The 25211-nt window shown below is 42.4% G+C and overlaps 1 protein-coding gene across 1 annotated transcript in view; it reads left to right on the plus strand.

The window, feature by feature from the left end:
- RSPO3 (R-spondin 3) overlaps positions 1 to 25211 on the plus strand; it is a 180256-nt gene that overhangs the window by 121129 nt on the left and 33916 nt on the right. Inside the window, exon 4 of the mRNA XM_063917294.1 lies at positions 2002 to 2191. Coding sequence (XP_063773364.1) covers positions 2002 to 2191 — 190 coding nt within the window. The remainder of the gene's footprint in view (positions 1 to 2001; positions 2192 to 25211) is intronic.

Here is a 25211-nt window from a genome sequence, read left to right on the forward strand (position 1 = left end):
GGATGATAAATAATGATATAAAAAATATATATATATCACTACTGCAGCCGGACAGGTATATATATTATATAATGACGGACCTGCTGGACACTGTCTGTCAGCAGAATGAGTTTTTTATAGAATAAAAAAAAAAACACCACACAAGTGAAGTCACACGACGAGTGTTTAACTTTTTCAGGCAATCACAATATAGTATACTACTAACTATACTGGTGGTCAGTGTGGTCAGGTCACTGGTCAGTCACACTGGCAGTGGCACTCCTGCAGCAAAAGTGTGCACTGTTTAATTTTAATATAATATGTACTCCTGGCTCCTGCTATAACCTATAACTGGCACTGCAGTGCTCCCCAGTCTCCCCCACAATTATAAGCTGTGTGAGCTGAGCACAGTCAGATATATATATACATTGATGCAGCACACTGGGCTGAGCAGTGCACACAGATATGGTATGTGACTGAGTCACTGTGTGTATCGTTTTTTTCAGGCAGAGAACGGATATATTAAATAAAACAAACAACTGCACTGTCTGGTGGTCACTGTGGTCGTCAGTCACTAAACTCTGCACTCTCTTCTACAGTATCACAGCCTCAGGTCAATCTCTCTCTCTCTCTCTCTCCTAATCTAAATGGAGAGGACGGCAGCCACGTCCTCTCCCTATCAATCTCAATGCACGTGTGAAAATGGCGGCGACGCGCGGCTCCTTATATAGAATCCGAGTCTCGCGAGAATCCGACAGCGTCATGATGACGTTCGGGCGCGCTCGGGTTAACCGAGCAAGGCGGGAAGATCCGAGTCGCTCGGACCCGTGAAAAAAAACATGAAGTTCGTGCGGGTTCGGATTCAGAGAAACCGAACCCGCTCATCTCTAGTAAAAACAGTTATTTCCATGCTGCGTCATGTGTACCAAAATGTGCCCTTTCTAGAGTTCATTGTGTCTTAGACTTAGTAGGTGAATGGTTGCAGAAATGTGTAAGTTGACTATAGAAATGGAACGTAAAGGTAAGTGTAGCAAACCTCTTGAAAAGCAACCTAATGAAACTTGGACACATCCCCATACAGCTGCAACTTAACATAGGCACAATGATAATAAATACTATAACCTGGTTGTCAATGCGCAAACAGCTAATCAGAAGCAGCTACATAGTGTTCCTGGTGTCATCGTCATCATCTTTATCATCCTTACATAACTTTACATCTGGCCTCCTGTATCAACAAAAGTTACACCTGCAAAGAATGTATCTGGTCAGGGTAGGACTGGACCACAGGGATACAGGGGAATCCCCCAGTGGGCCACACTGCCCGAGGGCACACCCCCTCCTCTATTGATCAGGTTGAATTATACATATATTATATTATTATACTTCACAGGACTATGGTGTATTTTCTACAGTGCATTGCTATTACTAATCTAATTACTAAGCATTGCTATTACTATTATCATGCATGTACTAGCAGTATCCACTCTCCATATATATTTATAAAGGGTCCAAACATGCAATCTTTAATGGTTGCCCAAGCCTCTGTGGTGGTGGCTACACCCTTAAGGATGAGACCCTACCACTGCATCCCCCCGATGGGCCCTTCATACTCCAGTCCGACACTGTATGTGGTGTAATGCTGAAGTCTCATTGGGTTACATATCCAGGTTTCATGCTAGACTTACATGTGCACGCCATTACTATACGCAATGTTTATCAGCTTCCCTTTCCACCTTAACATAAGGGACCACAAGTTACAAGATATGCTGTAAGGAAATAATTATGTTTACCACGGAAAAATGGATGTTCGGCAACTCTAAATGAAGAGGATACCACATTCCTTTGGCTAGCATAGTTTTTCCAAATGATATCCTTTCTTTGAACTAAATATTACTTAATATTAAGTAGCATTTTCTGTAACCATTATCAATTTACAAGAAGATATTACTTCACTAATAGCTCTAGTACGGTATTAAATATAGTCTGAAAACTTCTGTCTGACGTAATGTCTTTTTCCTGCAGTGCATTGTGTAGTCGGGGAGTGGAGTCCTTGGAGCCCCTGCACAAAGGGTGTAAAAACCTGTGGCTTTAGACGAGGGAATGAAACAAGAACTCGTGAGACACTGAAATATTCATCACCACGTGGCACACCTTGCCCACCAACAGCCGAGACAAGGAAATGTATAGTGCAGAAAAAGAAATGCTCAAGACGGTAAAAAAAAAAATTTTCATTCTTAAATAATTTCGTTATGAAAATCCAAGTTATGTGGCCTAACGTTTGCTTAAAGCCATAAAAAAGCATAAAACTTGGCTTCTTTTGGCGTCACGGGGAGTATACATTTTTGGAAAATAAGTACTGTGAGCTGCATATCTGCTCAAAGTGAAATGGGATATTTGGCAGATAATTATACAACAGTGTAGATTACAAAATAGAGCTGATCTATTTATCAGACTAATGTAACATTTACTGTAAAATATAAGGATAATAGAAGTCACCAAGGAGCCTTTTGGCAATTTTAAGGGGGTATTCAATTAGCCACAGGGTTTAACTCGCAAATAAGTGCTGACAAAAATCCCTGTGGCGCAGGGAAATGCTATTCAATTAAATATAATTTTTCCTGCACCGAAAAATCATGATTCATGTGCGGAAACCCACTTATTCCACCTAAATTGTGGAATAAATGTTTTTTCCCCGTGCATGACCTGATTTTGTGGGGTTTTCCACAGACATTAGCTGCGAGGTTCAATCGGTCTGCGGGGACTCGCGTGCAGGATATTAACTGCTAATTGAATACCTCTGGCATGGCAATTAGCCCTCCGCTAATTGAATTCCCCCATCATGTGATTTTTAAGCTTTAATTTGATTATGTACATTATTTGTTAAATAGGTTGTTTACATCTGAAACAAGGGGCCTAATTCTGAGTTGATCGCAGCAGCAATCTGTTTAGCAATTGGGCAAAACCATGTGCACTGCAGGAGGGGCAGATATAACATGTGCAGAGAGAGTTAAATTTGGGTGGGTTATTTCAAACTGAAATATAAATTGCAGTGTAAAAATAAAGCAGACAGTATTTACCCTGCACAGAAACAAAATAACCCACCCAAATCTAACTCTCTCTGCAAATGTTATATCTGCCCCCCCCCCCCTGCAGTGCACATGGTTTTGCCCAATTGCTAACAAACTTGCTGCTGCGATCAACTCAGAATTACCCCCAATGAAAGTTGTTTGCATAAAGTGATATATCCAGGTGCATTGTAACAGTTATACATTCATGTAAGTACATTTCTACAACAAATGCTGTTGAATATCATGATGTGCATCATCAAGCCTCTATAACTTTCCCTTTCAACAGGGTAAGTGGGCTTCATTTCAGAGGCTACTCTTTTCGGAGTCCGGGAGAGCTCCCTGAAATTCTGGAGTCTCCTGGACATTCCGTGAGAGTAGGTAAATATGATTTGTATTAGCCAGTTGGGCACAAATGCTAGAGACATTTCATCAATTGTTGTTAGAACGTTTTCAGACAGCGTAGGTCTGGTGTATAGTGTGAGCAAGCTACTAAATACAACATAGAAAATAAATGACTATCTGTTGACATGCTACAAAAGTTTCAACTCCTGACTTTTCTAGTGGTATTTAAGGTTTATTTTTCTGGCAGTATGCATTCATATAGTACTAGAGAGGAAAAAGTCTCTTTTTTAAGAACTAAAAGATAAGCTGTCTGCATTATTTATTAATGTTATCAGGACATGAATAAGTCAAGGTCTTTAACATGCCTAAATGACCAAAATGAAGTTGTTAATTCCAATACACTCCCCTGATTCAGAATGCAATCCTTATATTAGAGCGTATGTGTGGCAGAGCTGGGTGGGAGAGCAGCAGTTACATGCAATGTTTGTGAAAGTACGAGGCAGGAGGATTTGATAAGTATGCAGTTGGCGTACTCTCGCTGTGTTTTATCATACTTTGATTGGAGTTCAAAAATATGCTGAGGAAAAATTCCCAAAACCATGCATCAAGATTAGAGTAAATGTTACTTTAGCTGGAGATAATGTAACATAATACCAAAAGGCTTAAAATATTAAGTGTTAAATTCCCTTCTCATCCACCCACTCACACTCTTTACAGACACAATCTGATGTAACGCAGATAGGCAACAGACTCCCTATCACATTTAATGATGTGCTCAATGATAATACTGTACTAATCCACTTTATTCAGCAGTATTTTTTTCCTGTCAATGAAGAGAGTCATCTCTATTGCAGAAGTGAGTGATTCTTGATAAAGTGTTCGGAGAATTCCTCCAAAACTGAATTTGCGGGGTGAATTTATGCTTGCCGTGTGAACAATTGCGTTGCGCTCTATATCATTCTATGGATAAAATAGGGGCCTCAGGTGACATTAGTTTACATAACAGACACATGGTATGCACTGTTCTATCACCATCTTCCATAATGCTCTGCACTTGTTACCATATTTCCTGAATATTTAACAAATGGTAACTAATTAAAAACTATACCAGATTCCTTCAGGCTAGGTCCCTTCTTCGACACATACAGTACTGTCATTTTTCTTTTGTCATTGGCCGCACACCTCTTCCAGTGCTAAATACATACCAGTATTAACACAACAATCTTAGTAATCATTGAAAACAAGAAATTATAAGTCTAATGGGGCTAAAGGTTTTGGTTAAGATCATCTATATATCCCTATTGTACTAAACTTACATCTAATCATATCTCAGCTGCCTCTTCAAGTGCAGAACATATTACCCTAACACTCAAGTGATAAAGAATAGGAGCAGGAAGAATAGTCTTATTGCCTTGCTGGGCCAGTTCTGGTGTGTCTGCACATTCCACAGTGTAACTAGAAACCCTGGCTTGGGATACCAGTCACACTAATCACAATAAATATATCAATAATTTAGTCTACCAATAATGGTAGATTTCAGTAATTGGTTTACTTAGTCATTTAAACCATATAACCAATGGTAGGATGTTTCACAGTATTCCGGTGGAGTACAATCATTTAATTTGAACAAAGAATATTCATCTACTCCAAATGGTGCGTTGATGCCCCTCCTGCAACCCTTAAACTGCAATTGCGTGTGATCACAGTTTAAGACCTCGCACATGCACGCACTGCTGCGGGAACTGGGAGACATCCTGAGCAAAGTTGCTTAAATGAAAATTTTAATTTGGAGACTACAAACCCTAGTTGGTGGCCAACATGTAGACCTCCATGGCCCTGATGAAGTTCAAACGACCCCACCATGCCAAATTTGGTGAAGCTACATACTGTATGAAACAGACAGCCACTCACACACACACACACACACACACACACACACACACACACACCTCGCTAATACTATAGATGTGTTAGGGAACATTTAAACAAATAGAGTAGAGTAGAAACATGGAAAAATATTGGGTATTGTGGCTAAAGCCCTGATATACTGTACATAGGTGTAGAAGTATCAAACCATCTAGAGATACTGTATATAGTGGAGAGAGGTAAAGTACCAACCAACTAGCTCATAACTGTCACTTTACAAACACAGTCTGTAAAATGGCAGTTAGATATGGTTAGTACTTTATCTCTCACCACTGTATCTCTTTCCAGGGGCGGATTGGCCACAGGGCTAACCAGAGCGATTCCTGGTAGGCTGACGTGTCTCTGGGGCCTGTTTTATGTATTGTTATGTGGCCTCACCCCCCACGACAGTCAGCCCACCACACTCAGTACACTGCATTGTCCCCATTCATTCTGTTATTCCATCTCTGCAGTACAGCAACTCTGCCACCCAGTGATGCTACCATGTCTACACGGTATGCTATACCTCTTGTGCTGCCCATGCCAGGCCACTTCTACAAGATTAACCAGGGCCACTTTTTAGTTCCCAATACGCCCCTGGTCTCAGACACTACTGCAGCAAAAGACTCAAGGGAGGCCGCAATTTGCATACAATCAAGCCCTATGAGGTTGGATCCAACCCCCCTCAACAGACCCCATACCCTCATCAGAACGCACCCCCATTAGGGCTGCTTCTATAAATTTCCCGGGCTGGTTTTCCATCCCAATCTGCCCCTGTCTCTCACCAAGGTTTGATACAACTCCCCCATAGTGGTGTTTCGGAAATAGTAAAGGACACGTGTGCATAATATTACAAAGACAAAGATTGAACTACTGTTGAGTAGAGCACTATGCAGAATATTGGTTATAAAGTGCAACACTGTGCAGAACAGGGATCATAAATGGTTATAGCGTTCTGTTGAATGTATAGAGTGGAGAATTAAATCAGTAAGAATATGGAATATACGTAAGTTGCAGTATTTGTACAGTGCTTCCTTGTGATCAGAGTATTGTGAAGAAAATGGTGGAGCATTGATAGCTATAGTATAGTGGAAAAGAAGGGCAAAATAATGATGGAGTATTTTGGAAAAGGATGGATCAATGAAGGGCCTAGTTTTGAATAGTAGGATATTAGTATTTGGCGCACTACTGTGCAGAAGAAGGTGTTGCATATTGGTCTATTGCCTATAGAGAGCCACCAGATCATTTCAGTACAGACTGGAGAAGAACGTTGGAGTATGCATGTATTCTAGTACCTAATTGCATCTGGTGAAAACTGTCATACTTGCTACCATATCAACTTCCTTGAGATGAAAATGAATAATTCACTGTTATTAAAATAAATTACTTGAAATATAGTGATTGATTTAAGTCCTGACTGTCATCTGTTTGTAGAAATATCCCACATGCGTCATCTAGCTGCTTATTATAATAATATCATATGTCTACGTGTAAAAGACAGAAACTACAAACATTAATTTATTTTAAAAATAAAAATGTTTAACTTACCAAATCAACAGGAAAATTAGTCCCTAATCTCACAGTTTATTCATAGTGGAAATAAATGAGTTCTGGTATATTTCCGGTTACTTTATCAAATATGACAGTATAAACAAAAGTGCGTAGTGTCAAACACTCATAAGTGTAGGAGTACTTAAAGGTATTTACAATATGCTGCTGCAGAATTGACAAGTGACATTTTAGCAGTATATGCAAACAAATTAAAATAGTCAGTGTTTTGTGCATATAATATACATGGTTCACAGCGAGAGAACACATTAATCAGTGAGAAAACAAACATATAACCCCATGTGGTGTATCAAATGCTAATCAGGGTCAGAATGGCTTGTAAAGCAGCCTGCAGAAAGTTTTAGTAACATAGCTGAGAGGCGTGTGTTTTATGTGTTAAAGACACTAGTCTGGTTAATGACCTTACTGTGTGATCATTCCCCAGGCCTCTCAGACTCCAAAATTAACTTGAAACTAATTATGGTTTCCTGATGTTTATATATTACATATACTACAAGGTCAACAGTGAGTATTTAAGAATCCTTTACGTCGACATTCTATTTTTGCACTGTGATATTGCTAATATGTTTGCAACCCTGGTGCTTTAAAATTATATGATATATTATATTATTGAATAATTTGGCTTTACTCTTACTAGGCATCTGAGTTAAAATCGTTTTTTTCTGTTTAAATATATTTCCAGTGTTTTTGCTATACCGTGTGTATAGGTCTGCAATAATGTTCATTAAGCAACCACATCAGCTTTTTTTGTGCAGTCATCTGATAACTAAAGCTTATGTGATTGCTTGAAACTGAGTAATTTGGTCAGACTACCCAAGGGCTGGAGCTGCACTATTTAGTCCTCCATGTGTACAAGCGCATTAGAATGATGATTGGTTGAGAGTCACTCCTCTATCAGTCAATGAGCGCATAACCCATGTGGGCAAGCGGCTGTATGCTGCTTTATTTTGCCAAGACACTGGATGCCTACTGGACAAGAGAACTGACCTGCGCCAGGAATACAGGTAAGTATTTTGTGTGTGAGTGAGTGTGTGGATGCAATAAAAGTTTACAACATTCGGTGTGTGCGTGTATTGTGTGTTTCTTTATTATATCTTTTACAAGGACTATAGGTACCAGATGGCCCTTAATGTCTGTGCTCGCTTGTTCTCCATGTACTTGCAAGCGGGCAGGCAATATTATCTCTATCTTTTACACAATAAACCCAGCACCCACCACCACCAGGGGTGTGGGGAATAACCCTGGCCTTCAGGCCATGCCTCAGGCAAGCTGAGGGGGGGCTTTATTGGGGCCCAATGTTAGTTGATGAAAAAATTGGGGGATCATCTATTCTCCCTCCCATATTTGCACAACCAATGCCAGAGGTTGAGTCAGGGAGAGAGACCCCATGTAATTTTTTTTTTTACACTTTCATTAACATTTAACACATAGAAGCCTGCATGGATCTCACTGATCTGTGCAGGCTTCTGTCAATCTAGCACCTTGTAGTGATACTCACATTACAAGTTGTGAGTTTTCGCACAGTATCAATAGGATAAAACTCACATGGACTTGCATTTCAGATAAACTTGCACCCTCCAATTCACAAGCTATTCTTACCTCCCAACTGTCCTGAATACAGCGGGACAGTCCCACTAATTGGACACTGTCCCACTGTCCGGGCGGTGGGTGGGGGGGGGGGATTGGGAGAGCCAGTGATCACTGCTCCTCTGCTTTGCAAATCAGCCAGTGATCACAGTGCAGGGAGGGTTAGCTGTGGGCTGCCCCAAAAATGATGAAAACAGGGGTCACGGCAATAGGCCCTGCGCACCCCTCCCGAGATCCCTCCCCCTTTTTGGCCAAGTTTGGAGGTATGGGCTATTATATACTGCAAGCCTTACATACATATACTGCCCTAACCACCCCCCCTGTGCATTTTTGCCGCTATGCCTCCGCAGCACTGCAACACCGATTACCCCTGACACCCGCCCCTGTCAATCAAAATACAATCGCATCCTCCTGGGATTCAATCTAATTTTTAACCCCGTGCATGCGTGCACGCAATGCAGCACATGTGCAGATGGCCGATAGTCAGCCAATCTACACTTTCACAGCATTGTGATAAGGTCCTTAGTCCATGTAATGCACCATAGAAGTGCCCTAGTTAACATTATACCACACAGTGCAAGAAGTTTATATAATGCCATATTGTATATGCCCAGTTCACAGTATGCGACATTGTAGTATTGCCAGTACATATTATGGTACACAGTGCTCCCAGTTCACGCTATGCCCCACAGAGGCCAAGGATCAACCAGCTTCTACCTGAGGGGAATACTTCCTAATTTAGGACATGTAAGTTTTAGTGGAGATCTTCTTATTTCAGACACATTGTTCCTTTCTGGGACAGTCCTAATCTCAGAGCTCAATTACCTCCCCCCCCCCCCCCCCCCCCAAAGTCTTTAAACAAGGAGAAGCCTACACACTGACATTGCTGGGTTTACTGATTAGCTCAGTTGGTCTGTGAGCATGAAACAGGATTGTAGGAGATGGATCATATCAGTATGGAGTTTTAATGAGAGGGAGAGACAGAGATTGCCACTGATGAGTCCCCCTTTTCAGGCCTAGGCAATTGGCCAGACCCAATTTCTTAGCAGGCAATCAAGAACTTGGTAGACAACTATATGAGTTGGGCCCAGTGCCCCCTAAGCCCAATAACAATGACATCACTTGCACCCACTATAGTTATGTCCAGACAGATTGCAGGAAGGAGACATTCAAAAGAGAAAGAAGAAAATAACAGGAACCAAAGCTACACCCTCTTTTTAAAGTGTTTATGGAATAGCCAGAGAATAATTGATTTAAAGAAATAGAATCTAAATACACTGTCTATCAGAACGTCTAACAAACTGGACAAAAGGAGTAGTCTGTTTTTCTGCAAGGGTTAATCTGGTGCTTATTTTACTTGCATTTAACTTAAAGATAATTAAATATTGTTGCAATCTATGATTCAAGTGTTGCAACCGGTGACTCAGCAAATTGTGCACTATGTAACATGGTCAACAACTTTGTCAAGGTGAACTTGTAGTTCCCAAGATGAGTTACAGACATAGAGTGTTATCTCATAGTATACACAGAACTATTCAACACACAGAGATATCTTGGATTAACAGGATTCTTTATTTAATATAGTATTAGGTTATGAAGAATTTGAATATGTTTTTACAGTTTTGTTTGGAAAGACATTATGAAATAACATCGAGATGTTGTTTCCATAGCATGACAAATAATAATTAGTTGTAATAAATAATAATTAGTTGTCTATGTATAAACACATTATAGGGCTTAAGATTCCTTATACTACATTTTGCAGCAATAATAAATATTTTTATATCAGCGGAATGTGCTATGCTACACTCACTGAGCCATGGCTCTGATGAGAGCCTGTACAGGCAATAAGAAGTGATCACTAATGCCATCTGCTTTCTGGAGCTTGGTACATTTCATATTTTAAAAGCCTCCATTAAACTAATGGGGGCTGGTTTTGCTATCAAAATAAAGGGACCACAGGAGCCATATTCAGAGTTCGGTAAAATAAAAAAGGAGCAGTGGTAAAACCATATCGTACTGCAGATGGGGCAGGTTTAAAATGTGCAGAGTGATTTAGAGATTGGAAGAGGTGTAAATATAAAGTTCCCCAGTATCTGTTTGCTACATGCAAAAGCAGCCAGCATTTTGCCTGCATGCAAAAAATAATTTTCATCCCTATGCACTACATCACGGTTTATAACTGCTCCTGCCTTTGCTCATTTTTCAATTTGCTTCTAACTTTGAATGCCTTCATTGAAAGCTAATAACTCATTATATCACAACATTTCAAGCACTGTTTGACTGCTAGAAATCAGAACTGTTTGGCTTGGAATCTACAAGACGATTTCCTCATAACTTTAATGATCAGTCTGAACCTGTGCTCTGTAGACATTGGTAAATCATGAAATTCAATATGGCTGCCTTGTTCTTTGTCTAACTACAGTAGCAGCATTTGCAATCCTAGTTATCTACTTCTGTCCATAGTTTACTGTCATCAAGAAACATAGTCCTTCATAATTGTATTATTATCTAAATCGATATTGGGGTTCAGGGGCTAAAACACAGATTTGCTAACAGACTTTTTTATATTCATATTAGCCCCTGAAACCCAATATCGATTTAGATCGATTTTCGTTGCATTTTTTTTATCAATAAAAATCTACCTTTAATAATTAAACCCCTTTGTATCCAACCTATGTTACACAAAGTACTGTTTTCATTAAGTTATTTCAGTGTGCCAGGAACAGCTGACATGTTTCTAATACTAATTCTAATTAACTGCCTGGTGTCTTATAATTTTCAGCAGTAAGCTGTTAGCACTGCATAACAATACAATAAATATGGAACCTTGAATGGCCTTGTAAATTGCATACCCACATGAATATGTACATTAGTTGCCAAAAAATGTTCATACATATTTTTTTTTTAATATTCATAATGATCCTTGTTTGCGAACCACAGGATCCTCTTTCATTCTGATTGGGGGTCTACTTGGCTGGTTTATTTGAAGTTGTGCAAAACTGTGCAATAATACAAAGATGTCATCTGCATTTGGTTTGTTGATACAAACCTAAGTCATAAATCCTTGAGGCTAGATTGCTAAAAGTGTTTTCAAAAGAGAAAAGCTTCTCTCTAACATCTGGAATTTTCTCAAATTCACAGAACAGGCATATCGGGCAGTAGCTAAGAACAGTAGCTCACACACCAAGATTTACAACAGTGAAACGTTGCTATTTAGATGGTATCTGTCCCACCGGTCTGCACTCAGATATACCCGTTACTCATTAGTCATCAGCTTTCTGTTTAGGGAAAAGGAGGTTTTAGACTTGATATCTCAGGAATGTTGCTGTGTTTCATCTACATAGACCACTGCAGATTGTCTAAGACATGAAATTCACATCCCTTAATCCATGTGACCTATGAAAAACACTTATTTCCTCTTTGATGCTTTATAGCTGCATATCTTATTTGACCAATGGCCAAAGGAGAATAAACCCCTGGAAAATGTAGTTAGACTGTTATGAAATTATAGAAATCTAATGGATAGGAGAAAGATCTCAGAAAGGATAATGCACTATGATGTGTAAAGCGGGAGGCACTCGATATCCTGGCTGTCGGGATCCCGGCGCTCTGCATACCGGCGCCGGGATCCCAACCGCCGGGATCCTGACAACTATTCTCCCTCCACAACACCCCTGGAGGGAGAATAAATATTGTGGCGCGCTAAGGGGCTCTTCTGCGCTCGCCCCGCTGCTGGCATTCCCGAGCGTCGGTATATTGTAGTACACCCGTTTAAAGCTGCATACACACTATGAGATATTGCATACAATTTTGCCGATATTGTATGATTGCATACTATGTTGCATAGTGTATACACACGATTTATCATATGATGCGCGGTCCGCAGGTCACATTGGACATCCAATATCTGACCTGCATGCAGTCTTGATGATGCAATATCGTGACCTTTTTTGTAGTGTGTATATACAATCATACGATTTTAGGGCGTTGACGTCAGCCTGGACCCTCCTCCTTCTTGTGCTCCCTTAAAAATAACTCCAGCCCCATAAGATATAATTTCATCTTATCTTGTATAGTGTGTATGCCCGATATTATATGTCTGGAAATTGTATGCAATATCGCATGGGGCACACATTGTACTAGTGTGTACATAGCCTAAGCTAAAGCTGCCAATGGTAGAGGGATAGTTACTAGTTTAGCCTTAAACTACACAATTAAGACCATTAAGAAGATTAATGGAAACAAAGGGGAATACGTACAGCCTCTACATTTATGCTGTGCAAAGAGGGGGCCTGGCTAAGCAGGGGTTGCCCCTGTAATAAGATAATATGGAAGTAAAAAAATGTATTACTTACATTAATGTGGTTGATAGTGGGCATAGGTGGAAATATAATAGCCTGTAGGCATCGGCAAGTTTTTGGCAAGCAAACGTTGCAGAAACTCACTATTGCCTGGAAGTGGAAGGCTATCACATTTCCCCCAGAGTGCTGTTGTAGTGGTTTATATGAAAGTCAGTCAGTTGGCAAAAAGGAAATTTCATGCATTACCCCATCACACATATAGAAATTATTTTTATATCATGTTATTTGTTAGCAGAAATTTTTATCTTGTATTCGTTTTTCACAGATAAGTAGAGATGGGCGGGATTGGTTCCCTGAAAACCGAACCCCCCTTCCCCCCCGAACTTTACCACCCGAGCACGGATCCATGCCCGGCTCTGGTTTTCCCGCCAGACTCGGAAACCAGAACGATGAAAAATGTCATCATCCCGCTGTCGGATTCTTGCGGGTGTTGGATTCCATATAAGGAGCCGTGTGTCGCCGTCATTTTCACTCCAGTCCTGGAGAATGTAAAGAGAGGACGTGTCTGTGCGGGAGTAAAAGTGGGGTGGCGATTCCAGTGCTGTCTTGTGCTGCTCAGTCCAGTGTAGTGTCTTATGCTGCATCAGTCTAGTCACAGTGGTGGTGTCCTCTGCTGCTTTATGTCCAGTGCTGCTGTATAAGTCCAGTCCAGTGGTGCTGTGTTGTGCTGCATCAGTCCAGTGGTGGTGTCTTGTGCTGCATCAGTCCAGTCACAATGGTGGTGTCCTCTGCTGCCATATGTCCAGTGCTGCTGTATAAATCCAGTCCATTGCAGTGGTGCTGTGTTGTCCTCCAGTGATACTGCCGTATATGTCCAGCGGTACTGCCGTATAAATCCACTGATACTGCCGCATATGTCCAGTGGTACTACTGTATAAATCTAGTGGTTCTGGCGTATAATTCCAGTCCAGTGATACTGCCATATATGTCCAGCTGTACTGCTGTATAAATCCAGTGATACTGCCGTATATGTCCAGTGGTACTGCCATATGATTCCAGTAATACTGCCGTATAAATCCAGTGGTACTGGCTTATAAATCCAATCCAGTGGTACTGCTGTATAAATCCAGTGGTACTGGCTTATAAATCCAATCCAGTGGTACTGCTGTATAAATCCAGTGATACTGCTGTATAATTTCAGTGATACTGCCATATAAATCCAGTCCAGTGGTACTGCCGCATAAGTCCAGTGGTACTGCCATATAATTCCAGTGATGCTGCCGTATAATTTGAGTGGTACTGGCATATAAATCCAGTGATACTGCCGTATAACTCCAGTGGTAATGCCGTATAATTCCAGTGATACTGCCCTATAATTCCAGTGGAACTGGCGTATAAATCCAGTGATACTGCCGTATAAGTCCAGTCCAGTGGTACTGCCGTATAAGTCCACTGGTCCTGCCATATAATTCCAGTGATACTGCTGTATAATTCCAGTGGTACTGGCGTATAAGTCTAGTGATACTGCCATATAAATCCAGTCCAGTGATACTGCCGTATAAATCCGTTCCAGTGGTACTGCCATATAATTCCAGTGATACTGTCATATAATTACAGTGATACTACCGTATAAATCCAGTCCAGTGGTACTGCCATATAATTTCAGTGATATTTGCCATATAATTCCAGTGATACTGCCATATAAATCCAGTGCAGTGGTACTGCCATAAAAGTCAAGTGGTACTGCCGTATAATTCCCGTGGTACTGACGTATAATTTCAGTGCTACTGCCATATAATTCCAGTGATACTGCCGTATAAATCCAGTGATACTGCCATATAATCCAGTGGTACTGTCCTATGCTGTATATTATTTGCTCCATTTAAAGGGGTTATCAATATTTAATCCAAATAATTTGTTAATTTGTACAGGGTTTGCCCTGTGTGGTTTAGGGATACGCTGACCTGTGCCTCATATTGTTATATAACTCCAGAAAAATAATGGAGAACAAAAATTTGGAGGATAAAATAGGGAAAGATCAAGAACCACTTCCTCCTAGTGCTGAAGCTGCTGCCACTAGTCGTGACATAGATGATGAAATACCATCAAAGTCATCTGCCAAGGCCAATGCCCAATGTGATAGTAGAGGGCATGTAAAATCCAAAAAGCCAAAGTTCAGTAAAAAGACCAAAAAAATAAATGGAAATGGTCTGAGGAGAAATGTAAACTTGCCAATACGTAATTTACGACAGAGTGCCAAGGAACGGCTAAGGCCCTGGCCTATGTTAATGACTAGTGGTTCAGCTTCACATGACGATGGAAGCCCTCATCCTCCCGCTAGAAAAATAATAAGAGTTAAGATGGTAAAAGCACAGCAAAGAACTGTGTGTTCTAAGATGGTATCACAAATCCCCAAGGAGAGTCCAAGTGTGTCGGCGGTTGCGATGCCTGACCTTCCCAACACCGGACGGGAAGAGGTGGCTCCTTCCACCATCTGCATGCCCTCTGCAAGTGCTGGAAGTAGCACCTACAGTCCAGTTTCTGATATTCAAAATGAAAATGTCACTGTTGAAGTACACCAGGATGAGAATATGGGTGTTGCTGGCGCTGAGGAGGAAGTTGACGATGAGGATTCTGATGGTAATGTGGTTTGTTTAAATCAGGCACCAGGGGAGACAGTTGTCCATGGGATGAATAAGCCCATTGTGATGCCTGGGCAAAATACCAAAAAAGCCACCTCTTCAGTGTGGAATTATTTCTCTACAAATCCAGACAACAGGTGTCAAGCCATGTGTTGCCTCTGTCAATCCGTAATAAGTAGGGGTAAAGACGTTTACCACCTAGGAACATCCTCCCTTATACGTCAACTGCTGCGCATCCATCAGAAGTCAGTGTCAAGTTCTGAAACTTTGGGTAAGAGTGTAAACAGTCCACTGACACCTAAATCCCTTCTTCCTCTTGTACCCAAGTTCTTGAAAGCCACACCACCAACTCCCTCAACGTCAACTGCCTCCTCAGTCAGGAACATCAGTCGTCCTGCAGGCCATGTCACTGGCAAGAATGAGGAGGCTTCTCCTAACTGGGATTCATCCGGAGGATCCTTGAGTGGTACGCCTACTGCTGCTGTTGCTGCCGCTGCTGTTGATGCTGCTGGGAGTCTATCGTCATCCCAGAGGGGAAGTCGGAAGACCACATGTACTACTTCAAGTAAGCAATAGACTGTCCAACAGTCCTTTGCGAGGAAGATGAAATATGACAGCAGTCATCCTGTTGCAAAGCAGATAACTGAGGCCTTGACAGCTATGTTGGTGTTAGACGTGCGTCCGGTATCCACCATTAGTTCATTGGGACTTAGAGAATTGATGGAGGTAGTGTGACCCCGGTACCTTATCCCATCTAGATTACACTTCACTAGGCGGGCGATACCGAGAATATACAGAGACGTCAGAAAAAGGTTACTTCCACAAAATGTGGAGAAGATGATGATCATCAAAATGAATTATAAATTCCTCCAGGAAGACCTTTACCAGCAATTGCCTCCAGAAAGTACACAGTGACATGTGATGGTGGATTCCAGTGGGGACAAATTAATACTCTGTGAGGAGGAGGATGTACACTCTGAAAGGGGTGAGGAATTGGAGGATGAGGATGAGGTCGACATCTTGCCTCTGTAGAGCCAGTTTGTGCAAGGAGAGATTGATTGCTTCTTTTTTGATGGGGGCCCAAACAAACCCATCATTTCAGCCACAGTCGTGTGGCAGACCCTGTCGCTGAAATGATTGGTTTGTTAAAGTGTGCATGTCCTGTTTATACAACATAAGGGTGGGTGGGAGGGCCCAAGGACAATTCCATCTTGCACCTCTTTTTCTTCTTTGCATCATGTGCTATTTGTTGACTAGCTTTTTTAAAGTGCCATCCTGTCTGACACTGCCTAACAACTCCAGGGGTACTGCCGTATAAGTCCAGGGGTACTGCCGTATAAGTCCAGTCCAGTGGTGCTGTCTTGTGCTGCATCAGTCCAGTGGTGGTGTCTTGTGCTGCCATAAGTCCAGTGGTGGTGTCCTGTGCTGTATATTATTTACTCCAAATAAAAGGGTTATATACATTACTTATATTATTATCCAAATAATTTTGACAGGGTTTGCCCTGTGTGGTATAGGGGTACGCCCGCCTGTGCTGCATATTATTCTAATAGCTCTAAATAAAAGGGTTATTGTTATCCAAATTAATTTTACAGACTTTGGTGTGTGTGTGTGTGTGTGTGTGTGTGTGTGTGTGTGTGTGTGTGTGTGTGTGTGTGTGTGTGTGTGTGTGTTTGTGGTTTAGGGGCACACTCTCCTTTGCCACCAATATTGTGCGTGTATTACATCTGGGCAAATTCCAGCAGGTCCCATGTTGTTGTGCCGCACACTTGTATCGCTTAGCTTAGTCATACAGCTACCTCATTTCACCTCTTTTTCTTCTGTGCATGATGTGCTGTTTGGGGTTAGTTTTTTTAAGTGCCATCCTGTCTGCAACTGCAGTGCCACTCCTAGATGGGCCAGATGTTTGTGCTGCACACTTGTGTCGCTTAGCTTAGTCATACAGCTACCTCATTGCACCTTTTTTACTTCTTTGCATGATGTGCTGTTTGGGGCACTGGCGTTTCTATAATGGGTGCAGTGTGTGCGGTGCACACGGGCCCCTATGTCCAGAGGGGGCCCCCACTGCACATGCTGCACCCATTTTTTGAATACTCACCCTTCCGGAGTCCCGCGGCGACGTCCACGGCAGTGTTAAAACTCCGTGAAAATGGCCCAGCGGCCATTTTCACGGAGTTCTGCGCATGTGCAGTAGAGAAATCTCAGGGAAAATGGCCACCGCTCCATTTTCCCGGAGATCTGCGCATGCGCAGTAGAGTCTGAGCGCTCTAGTGCTCAGACTCTCCCAGCTGCCGGCAGAGAGGAGGGTGCCCGAATGGAGGAGGCTGCACCCGGGCCTCCGCCTCTCTTAAAACGCTGCTGGTATGGGGACTAGTTTTTTTAAGTACCATTCCTGTCTGCAACTGCAGTGCCACTCCTAGATGGGCCAGATGTTTGTGCCACATACTTGTGTCGCTTAGCTTAGTCATACAGCTACCTCATTGCACCTCTTTTTCTTCTTTGCATGATGTGCTGTTTGGAGCCTATGTTTTAAATCTGCCATCATGTCTGACACTGCAGTGCCACTCCTAGATGGGCCAGGTGTTTGTGCCGCTTAGCTTAGTCATACAGCCACTTCGGTGCAACCTTTTGGCCTAAAATCAATAGTGTGAGGTGTTCAGAATAGACTGGAAATGAGTGGAAATGAATGTTATTGAGGTTAATAATACCGTAGGATCAAATTTACCCCCAAATTCTGTGATTTTAGCTGTTTTTATGTTTTTTTTTAAATTATCCAGATCCAAAACCAGAACACAAAAGGGTGGTTTTGGCAAAACCAATCCAGATCCAAAACACGAGCATGGAACCAGAACCAAAACCAAAACACAAAACACGAAAAGTGCCCGCCGCACATCTCTACAGATAACGCATGTATTTTAAATGAAAATAAGCATTTATGTTTTTTTTCTTTCTTTTCATTGTATTATGGAGCAGAATGTATCTGTGAAGGGGTTTAATAGAATATTCTGCAGCTCTAGAGGGGTTTGTACAGAAATTATCTACAGTACAAAGGACTAATAATAATAATAATAATAATAATAATTGAGTTTATTGTCCTCCAACAAAACAAAAACATGATTTCTTAAAGGAAATTACAAGTACCACACTATGTCACTAAAAATGACTACCACTTCATTTTGTGATATGCATCTGCGGGGCTCAAGGAGGTGCAAAGTACAGACTTATAGGGTGATAGTGCTTAACTATCATAATAAAAGGGGGGGTTTTCTTAGAAATAATAAATATTCTACATTGTTTTTATCTTTGTAGCTATAAGACAATTAATAACATATATTACCTCATTGTGAATTGTATTTGTTTCAAAGTGTGATGCAGGCTAAATGTTACCCTTGCATACTGTATGCCTTAGTTTCCACCAGAATACACCATTACACTACCATAGATTCACTAGAGGTATGATTTAAAAGGCTCACAGCTGCTAGTCTTGGAATTCACCGCTCCGTGGTCATTTTTAATGAATATTAATGAATGGCGGATGACAATGTTTACATCCTATTTTTTACTAGGCCTTGCTGAACAAAAGGCATTGCACTTTCATTTTAGATTATTTTCAATTATACCTATTGGTGTATATAAACCTTTTACAGTTTAAATAATTTAAGACCCATGATTGCTGATTGGGGCAGAGACAAAATATATATTGTGCTTTGAATCTGTTGGCCTGCCCATCAATTGTTCGTCTGTCTACACATCATCATCATCACCATCACCATCACCCAGATATAGCAATTTAGTCTATTCCCACATGAATGGCCACATGCTAAAAAAACGTGCAGACCTTGCAACCCAAACCACATCTTACAAAGGATTGCTGGTAAATGCCTAAGGCACCATTGCTCCAAGGGGGTGCCCAGCAGGCATGGTCAAAGTTTAATGGTCACTAGCAAAAAATTTTGCCTGGGGCACCAAATTAGTCAGGACTGGCTCTGTGTCCAGCAGATCTTATTCATTTTTTTTAGGTGTGTAACAGTAACATTAATTCACACTGTGTAACATTTAGCAAGGAACAGAAGAAATAAAGCATTTAATAAGATTTTATATGAGGCTTATGCAATAGTGGTAAGTATAACTTTTAAAACATAACTTAGTATTAATGCAGCTGCGAACCTTGCTGCATTTCATACATGGGATCTGTTATCAGTGCTGCTTAGGATGTAGGCTTTTATTGATATGTATTTTCTTGGGATCTAGTTGGCATCCCGACTTATGGGATGTTGGCAGTTAGGAGACCAGCACTGGAATCCCGACACCTGCCAGAATGCTGATGCTGGCATCTTGACCGCCAGAATACCGCCCGCCAGAATCCCTAATGTAGTATGCTGGGGAGGGTTAGAATTAGGCTGCGGGGGGAGGGTTAGGGTTGTGTGTGTGTGTGTGTGTGTGTGTGTGTGTGTGTGTGTGTGTGTGGTGTGTGTGGGTGTGTGTGGGGGGGGTGATTGGGGTACGATTAAGCCGCAGGAAGGGGGGCTAGTGTTAGGTTGCGAGGAGTGAGGTTTAGGGTTGGGGGTAAGGTTGGGGGTAAGGTTAGGGTTAGCTTAGTTTTTTGCCCCAATCAGGATTATGGCCGCCAGGATGCTGTGGTCGGTATTTTGACCATCAGCATCCTACATGTCGTTATCCCATACCCAATCCTTTTTTTTCTGTAATTTATTGCACAATGCCTACAATATATGAAATTTATTACATGTAATACTCCTCCCAGTGAGTAGAAGAAAAAAAATTCTAGGCAACCCTTTCTGTGTATACAACTTTTTTTTGTCACACACCAAGTATCCTTTTGTTTGTGCTTTTCAGGACTTTCTAGATAAGAGGTTTCCAGATTTAAAATCTCTTACCTGTATTGGAATGTCAATAATAGTAAATAAAACAATCATAGATTTTGGCTTTATAATGTAATATGACTTCATGGCTCATAATTTAATTAATTATATTTCAAGGTTTGCACTTCACTTTTTAGAATATAGCTGTTAGATAACAATGTCAACACATTCGTCTTCATTTTAAACCATTCCAATGTTGCTCTTGCAGTGTGCTTTGGGTCATTATCCTGTTGAAAATCAAACCTGCTCTACAGATTTTTCTCTAGGATTTGTCTGAAATCTTCCCATCAATCCTGACAAGATGTCAGTCATATTAATGGAATGGATTCCCAAAACATTGTAGCATTATAACTCCCCTCTGGTATCATATGTCCATAGAATGACTACAGGTGGAGTGACACAGGACGGTTCTACCATCAATGCTTTCTAACCATTGGTGGAAACCATTGATAGCTTCTATCAATAGTTTTGGGAAGGCTCCTACCTGTTTTGGGAAGGGGAATGCTGTTACCCATGCCCAGAGAGAAGGAGGAGAAGAGGAAACAACTGGGTCCCGGCATCTGCGAAATGGATCTGGCAGACACCGGGACCAGCGCACAAGTGGCGGCTTGACTGCACATATGCAAAACACTGTCTTCTTCAGCTCCTATGGACTGCATTGTCTGAAGGCCATAGAATCCAGCTAGTGCGGCTAGCTGCAGCCTATAGAAGGCTGGTGAAAGCCACTGGCACATAAGACGTCTCTGCTCTGGGTCTCAGTCAAATCTAAAGAATAGGTCAGCATCCATCATCCAGCCGTGAGTTGATACAATAAGAGGCAACAGAAGAGCCCCATGATTGTGTTAAAGCAGCATTGAGAAACAAATGGGGAGCTGTAAGTCTGTGTTCGGCCTGTCCTGCTGGCTAAAGGCACACACTTTAACTTGTACATTGTTTGTCCAATACTGATTGGAGATATAGGTGCAAAGACAGACAGACCTGTGTATTGCTGTCATTCAAAGTGTATAGGCAGTTTGGGTGGAAGAAGATGTATATTGCAATCCCCGAGGGCAGAGGAATTTTAGGCAGCTAGGAATATCGCTACTTGGTTGTCAATTCTGCACTGAGAATAGAAAGCATGACAGGTGGAAAGAAAGGCTGTGGAACTACAGGCACCAGCTGGGAGATAATAAGTGGCTTAGTGTGAAAAATAAAATATACTTTAAAGCACTTGTGCAAGAAGATCAGTGGATGTGTAGATATTACAATGTTGTTGAATCCTCTAATGTGTCCAGAGTTTCAGGCTGAAAATTGAGAGAAGGGAAACCATAAGTGCTGCACGGCAAGCAGTATCTATGAAAGCCTGTAAGGAGAAGTAGGGATGACCACCAACCAAACCATCAATGGTCTGCACCTAGTTCCTGATGGCTTTTTCCATCGATGGCTGTGATACAGATGGTAGCCTGCCATTGATGGTAGCCATAGGGCAGGTGGCGATAGTTTTTTCCATGACAGTGTCAGAGTCATATTGGCACTGCATCATATGCAGAGAAGCTACTGGCTCCTAGCCAGTATCCCTGTGCAGCTGGCCAACAAATGAAGACAGTTTACCACTGTGTAGTTAGTGTCAGTCAGTGATGGATGGGGCAAGAGCTGACCCAACTCACTGTCTGGCTGAGCAGCCTGAGCTCAGCTGTCAATCAGCGGTCTAGCCCTGCCCCCCAGCTCAGACTCACATCAGATCACTGAGCACAGCAACGCAGCCAGACCTAACGCTGGCGGCCAAGCATTCGCAGAGGAAACTTTTGCCCACTGAGTTTCTGACTTCAGTGCAGCAAATCCTCTCCTGTGCCTGCGTGGCAGCACAGGTATTCGATAGCAGCAAATATCAATGGTAGGCTATCACATAGTTTTAGTTGGGACCATCTATGGTTAGAAACTATCATCGATGGTAACCATCAATGACATAGATTCCGATGGCCATCCCTAAGGTGAAGTGAAACTTCAGTGTTAAAGTTATATTGATTAAACAAATAGGGAGCCTTAAGCTCGTGGGAGCCAATCAAAGAAGCCTGTCTGCCTGCTTAGACACCCAGGGGGATATTTATCAAAGCTTGGACAGAGAAAAAGTGGAGAGAGATAAAGTACCAACCACTCAGCTACTAACTGTCCTTTTTCAAACACAGCCTGTAACATGACGGTTTAGGAGCTGATTGGTTAGAACTTTATCCCTCGCCAATGTTTAATACATCTCCTCCCTAGTAAGCCCCTAGATATTAAATAGTGTGGATGTGCTGCCAGAGATGAGTTTCTCTTGTACAGGAGAAATTCCCTGAGGTCTTACAGTTTTACTAGTTGTCAGTAGAGATGAGCGCCTGAAATTTTTCGGGTTTTGTGTTTTGGTTTTGGGTTCGGTTCCGCGGCCGTGTTTTGGGTTCGAACGCGTTTTGGCAAAACCTCACCGAATTTTTTTTGTCGGATTCGGGTGTGTTTTGGATTCGGGTGTTTTTTTCAAAAAACACTAAAAAACAGCTTAAATCATAGAATTTGGGGGTCATTTTGATCCCAAAGTATTATTAACCTCAAAAACCATAATTTACACTCATTTTCAGTCTATTCTGAATACCTCACACCTCACAATATTATTTTTAGTCCTAAAATTTGCACCGAGGTCGCTGTGTGAGTAAGATAAGCGACCCTAGTGGCCGACACAAACACCGGGCCCATCTAGGAGTGGCACTGCAGTGTCACGCAGGATGTCCCTTCCAAAAAACCCTCCCCAAACAGCACATGACGCAAAGAAAAAAAGAGGCGCAATGAGGTAGCTGTGTGAGTAAGATTAGCGACCCTAGTGGCCGACACAAACACCGGGCCCATCTAGGAGTGGCACTGCAGTGTCACGCAGGATGGCCCTTCCAAAAAACCCTCCCCAAACAGCACATGACGCAAAGAAAAAAAGAGGCGCAATGAGGTAGCTGTGTGAGTAAGATTAGCGACCCTAGTGGCCGACACAAACACCGGGCCCATCTAGGAGTGGCACTGCAGTGTCACGCAGGATGTCCCTTCCAAAAAACCCTCCCCAAACAGCACATGACGCAAAGAAAAAAAGAGGCGCAATGAGGTAGCTGTGTGAGTAAGATTAGCGACCCTAGTGGCCGACACAAACACCGGGCCCATCTAGGAGTGGCACTGCAGTGTCACGCAGGATGTCCCTTCCAAAAAACCCTCCCCAAACAGCACATGACGCAAAGAAAAAAAGAGGCGCAATGAGGTAGCTGACTGTGTGAGTAAGATTAGCGACCCTAGTGGCCGACACAAACACCGGGCCCATTTAGGAGTGGCACTGCAGTGTCACGCAGGATGTCCCTTCCAAAAAACCCTCCCCAATCAGCACATGATGCAAAGAAAAAGAAAAGAAAAAAGAGGTGCAAGATGGAATTGTCCTTGGGCCCTCCCACCCACCCTTATGTTGTATAAACAAAACAGGACATGCACACTTTAACCAACCCATCATTTCAGTGACAGGGTCTGCCACACGACTGTGACTGATATGACGGGTTGGTTTGGACCCCCCCAAAAAAGAAGCAATTAATCTCTCCTTGCACAAACTGGCTCTACAGAGGCAAGATGTCCACCTCATCATCACCCTCCGATATATCACCGTGTACATCCCCCTCCTCACAGATTATCAATTCGTCCCCACTGGAATCCACCATCTCAGCTCCCTGTGTACTTTGTGGAGGCAATTGCTGCTGGTCAATGTCTCCGCGGAGGAATTGATTATAATTCATTTTAATGAACATCATCTTCTCCACATTTTCTGGATGTAACCTCGTACGCCGATTGCTGACAAGGTGAGCGGCGGCACTAAACACTCTTTCGGAGTACACACTTGTGGGAGGGCAACTTAGGTAGAATAAAGCCAGTTTGTGCAAGGGCCTCCAAATTGCCTCTTTTTCCTGCCAGTATAAGTACGGACTGTGTGACGTGCCTACTTGGATGCGGTCACTCATATAATCCTCCACCATTCTATCAATGTTGAGAGAATCATATGCAGTGACAGTAGACGACATGTCCGTAATCGTTGTCAGGTCCTTCAGTCCGGACCAGATGTCAGCATCAGCAGTCGCTCCAGACTGCCCTGCATCACCGCCAGCGGGTGGGCTCGGAATTCTGAGCCTTTTCCTCGCACCCCCAGTTGCGGGAGAATGTGAAGGAGGAGATGTTGACAGGTCGCGTTCCGCTTGACTTGACAATTTTGTCACCAGCAGGTCTTTCAACCCCAGCAGACTTGTGTCTGCCGGAAAGAGAGATCCAAGGTAGGCTTTAAATCTAGGATCGAGCACGGTGGCCAAAATGTAGTGCTCTGATTTCAACAGATTGACCTCCCGTGAATCCTTGTTAAGCGAATTAAGGGCTCCATCCACAAGTCCCACATGCCTAGCGGAATCGCTCCGTGTTAGCTCCTCCTTCAATGTCTCCAGCTTCTTCTGCAAAAGCCTGATGAGGGGAATGACCTGACTCAGGCTGGCAGTGTCTGAACTGACTTCACGTGTGGCAAGTTCAAAGGGCATCAGAACCTTGCACAACGTTGAAATCATTCTCCACTGCGCTTGAGACAGGTGCATTCCACCTACTATATCGTGCTCAATTGTATAGGCTTGAATGGCCTTTTGCTGCTCCTCCAACCTCTGAAGCATATAGAGGGTTGAATTCCACCTCGTTACCACTTCTTGCTTCAGATGATGGCAGGGCAGGTTCAGTAGTTTTTGGTGGTGCTCCAGTCTTCTGTACGTGGTGCCTGTACGCCGAAAGTGTCCCGCAATTCTTCTGGCCACCGACAGCATCTCTTGCATGCCCCTGTCGTTTTTTAAAAAATTCTGCACCACCAAATTCAAGGTATGTGCAAAACATGGGACGTGCTGGAATTTGCCCATATTTAATGCACACACAATA

The sequence above is a fragment of the Pseudophryne corroboree genome, chromosome 4 (assembly GCF_028390025.1).
Source record: "Pseudophryne corroboree isolate aPseCor3 chromosome 4, aPseCor3.hap2, whole genome shotgun sequence".
Classification (NCBI taxonomy): Eukaryota; Metazoa; Chordata; class Amphibia; order Anura; family Myobatrachidae; genus Pseudophryne; species Pseudophryne corroboree.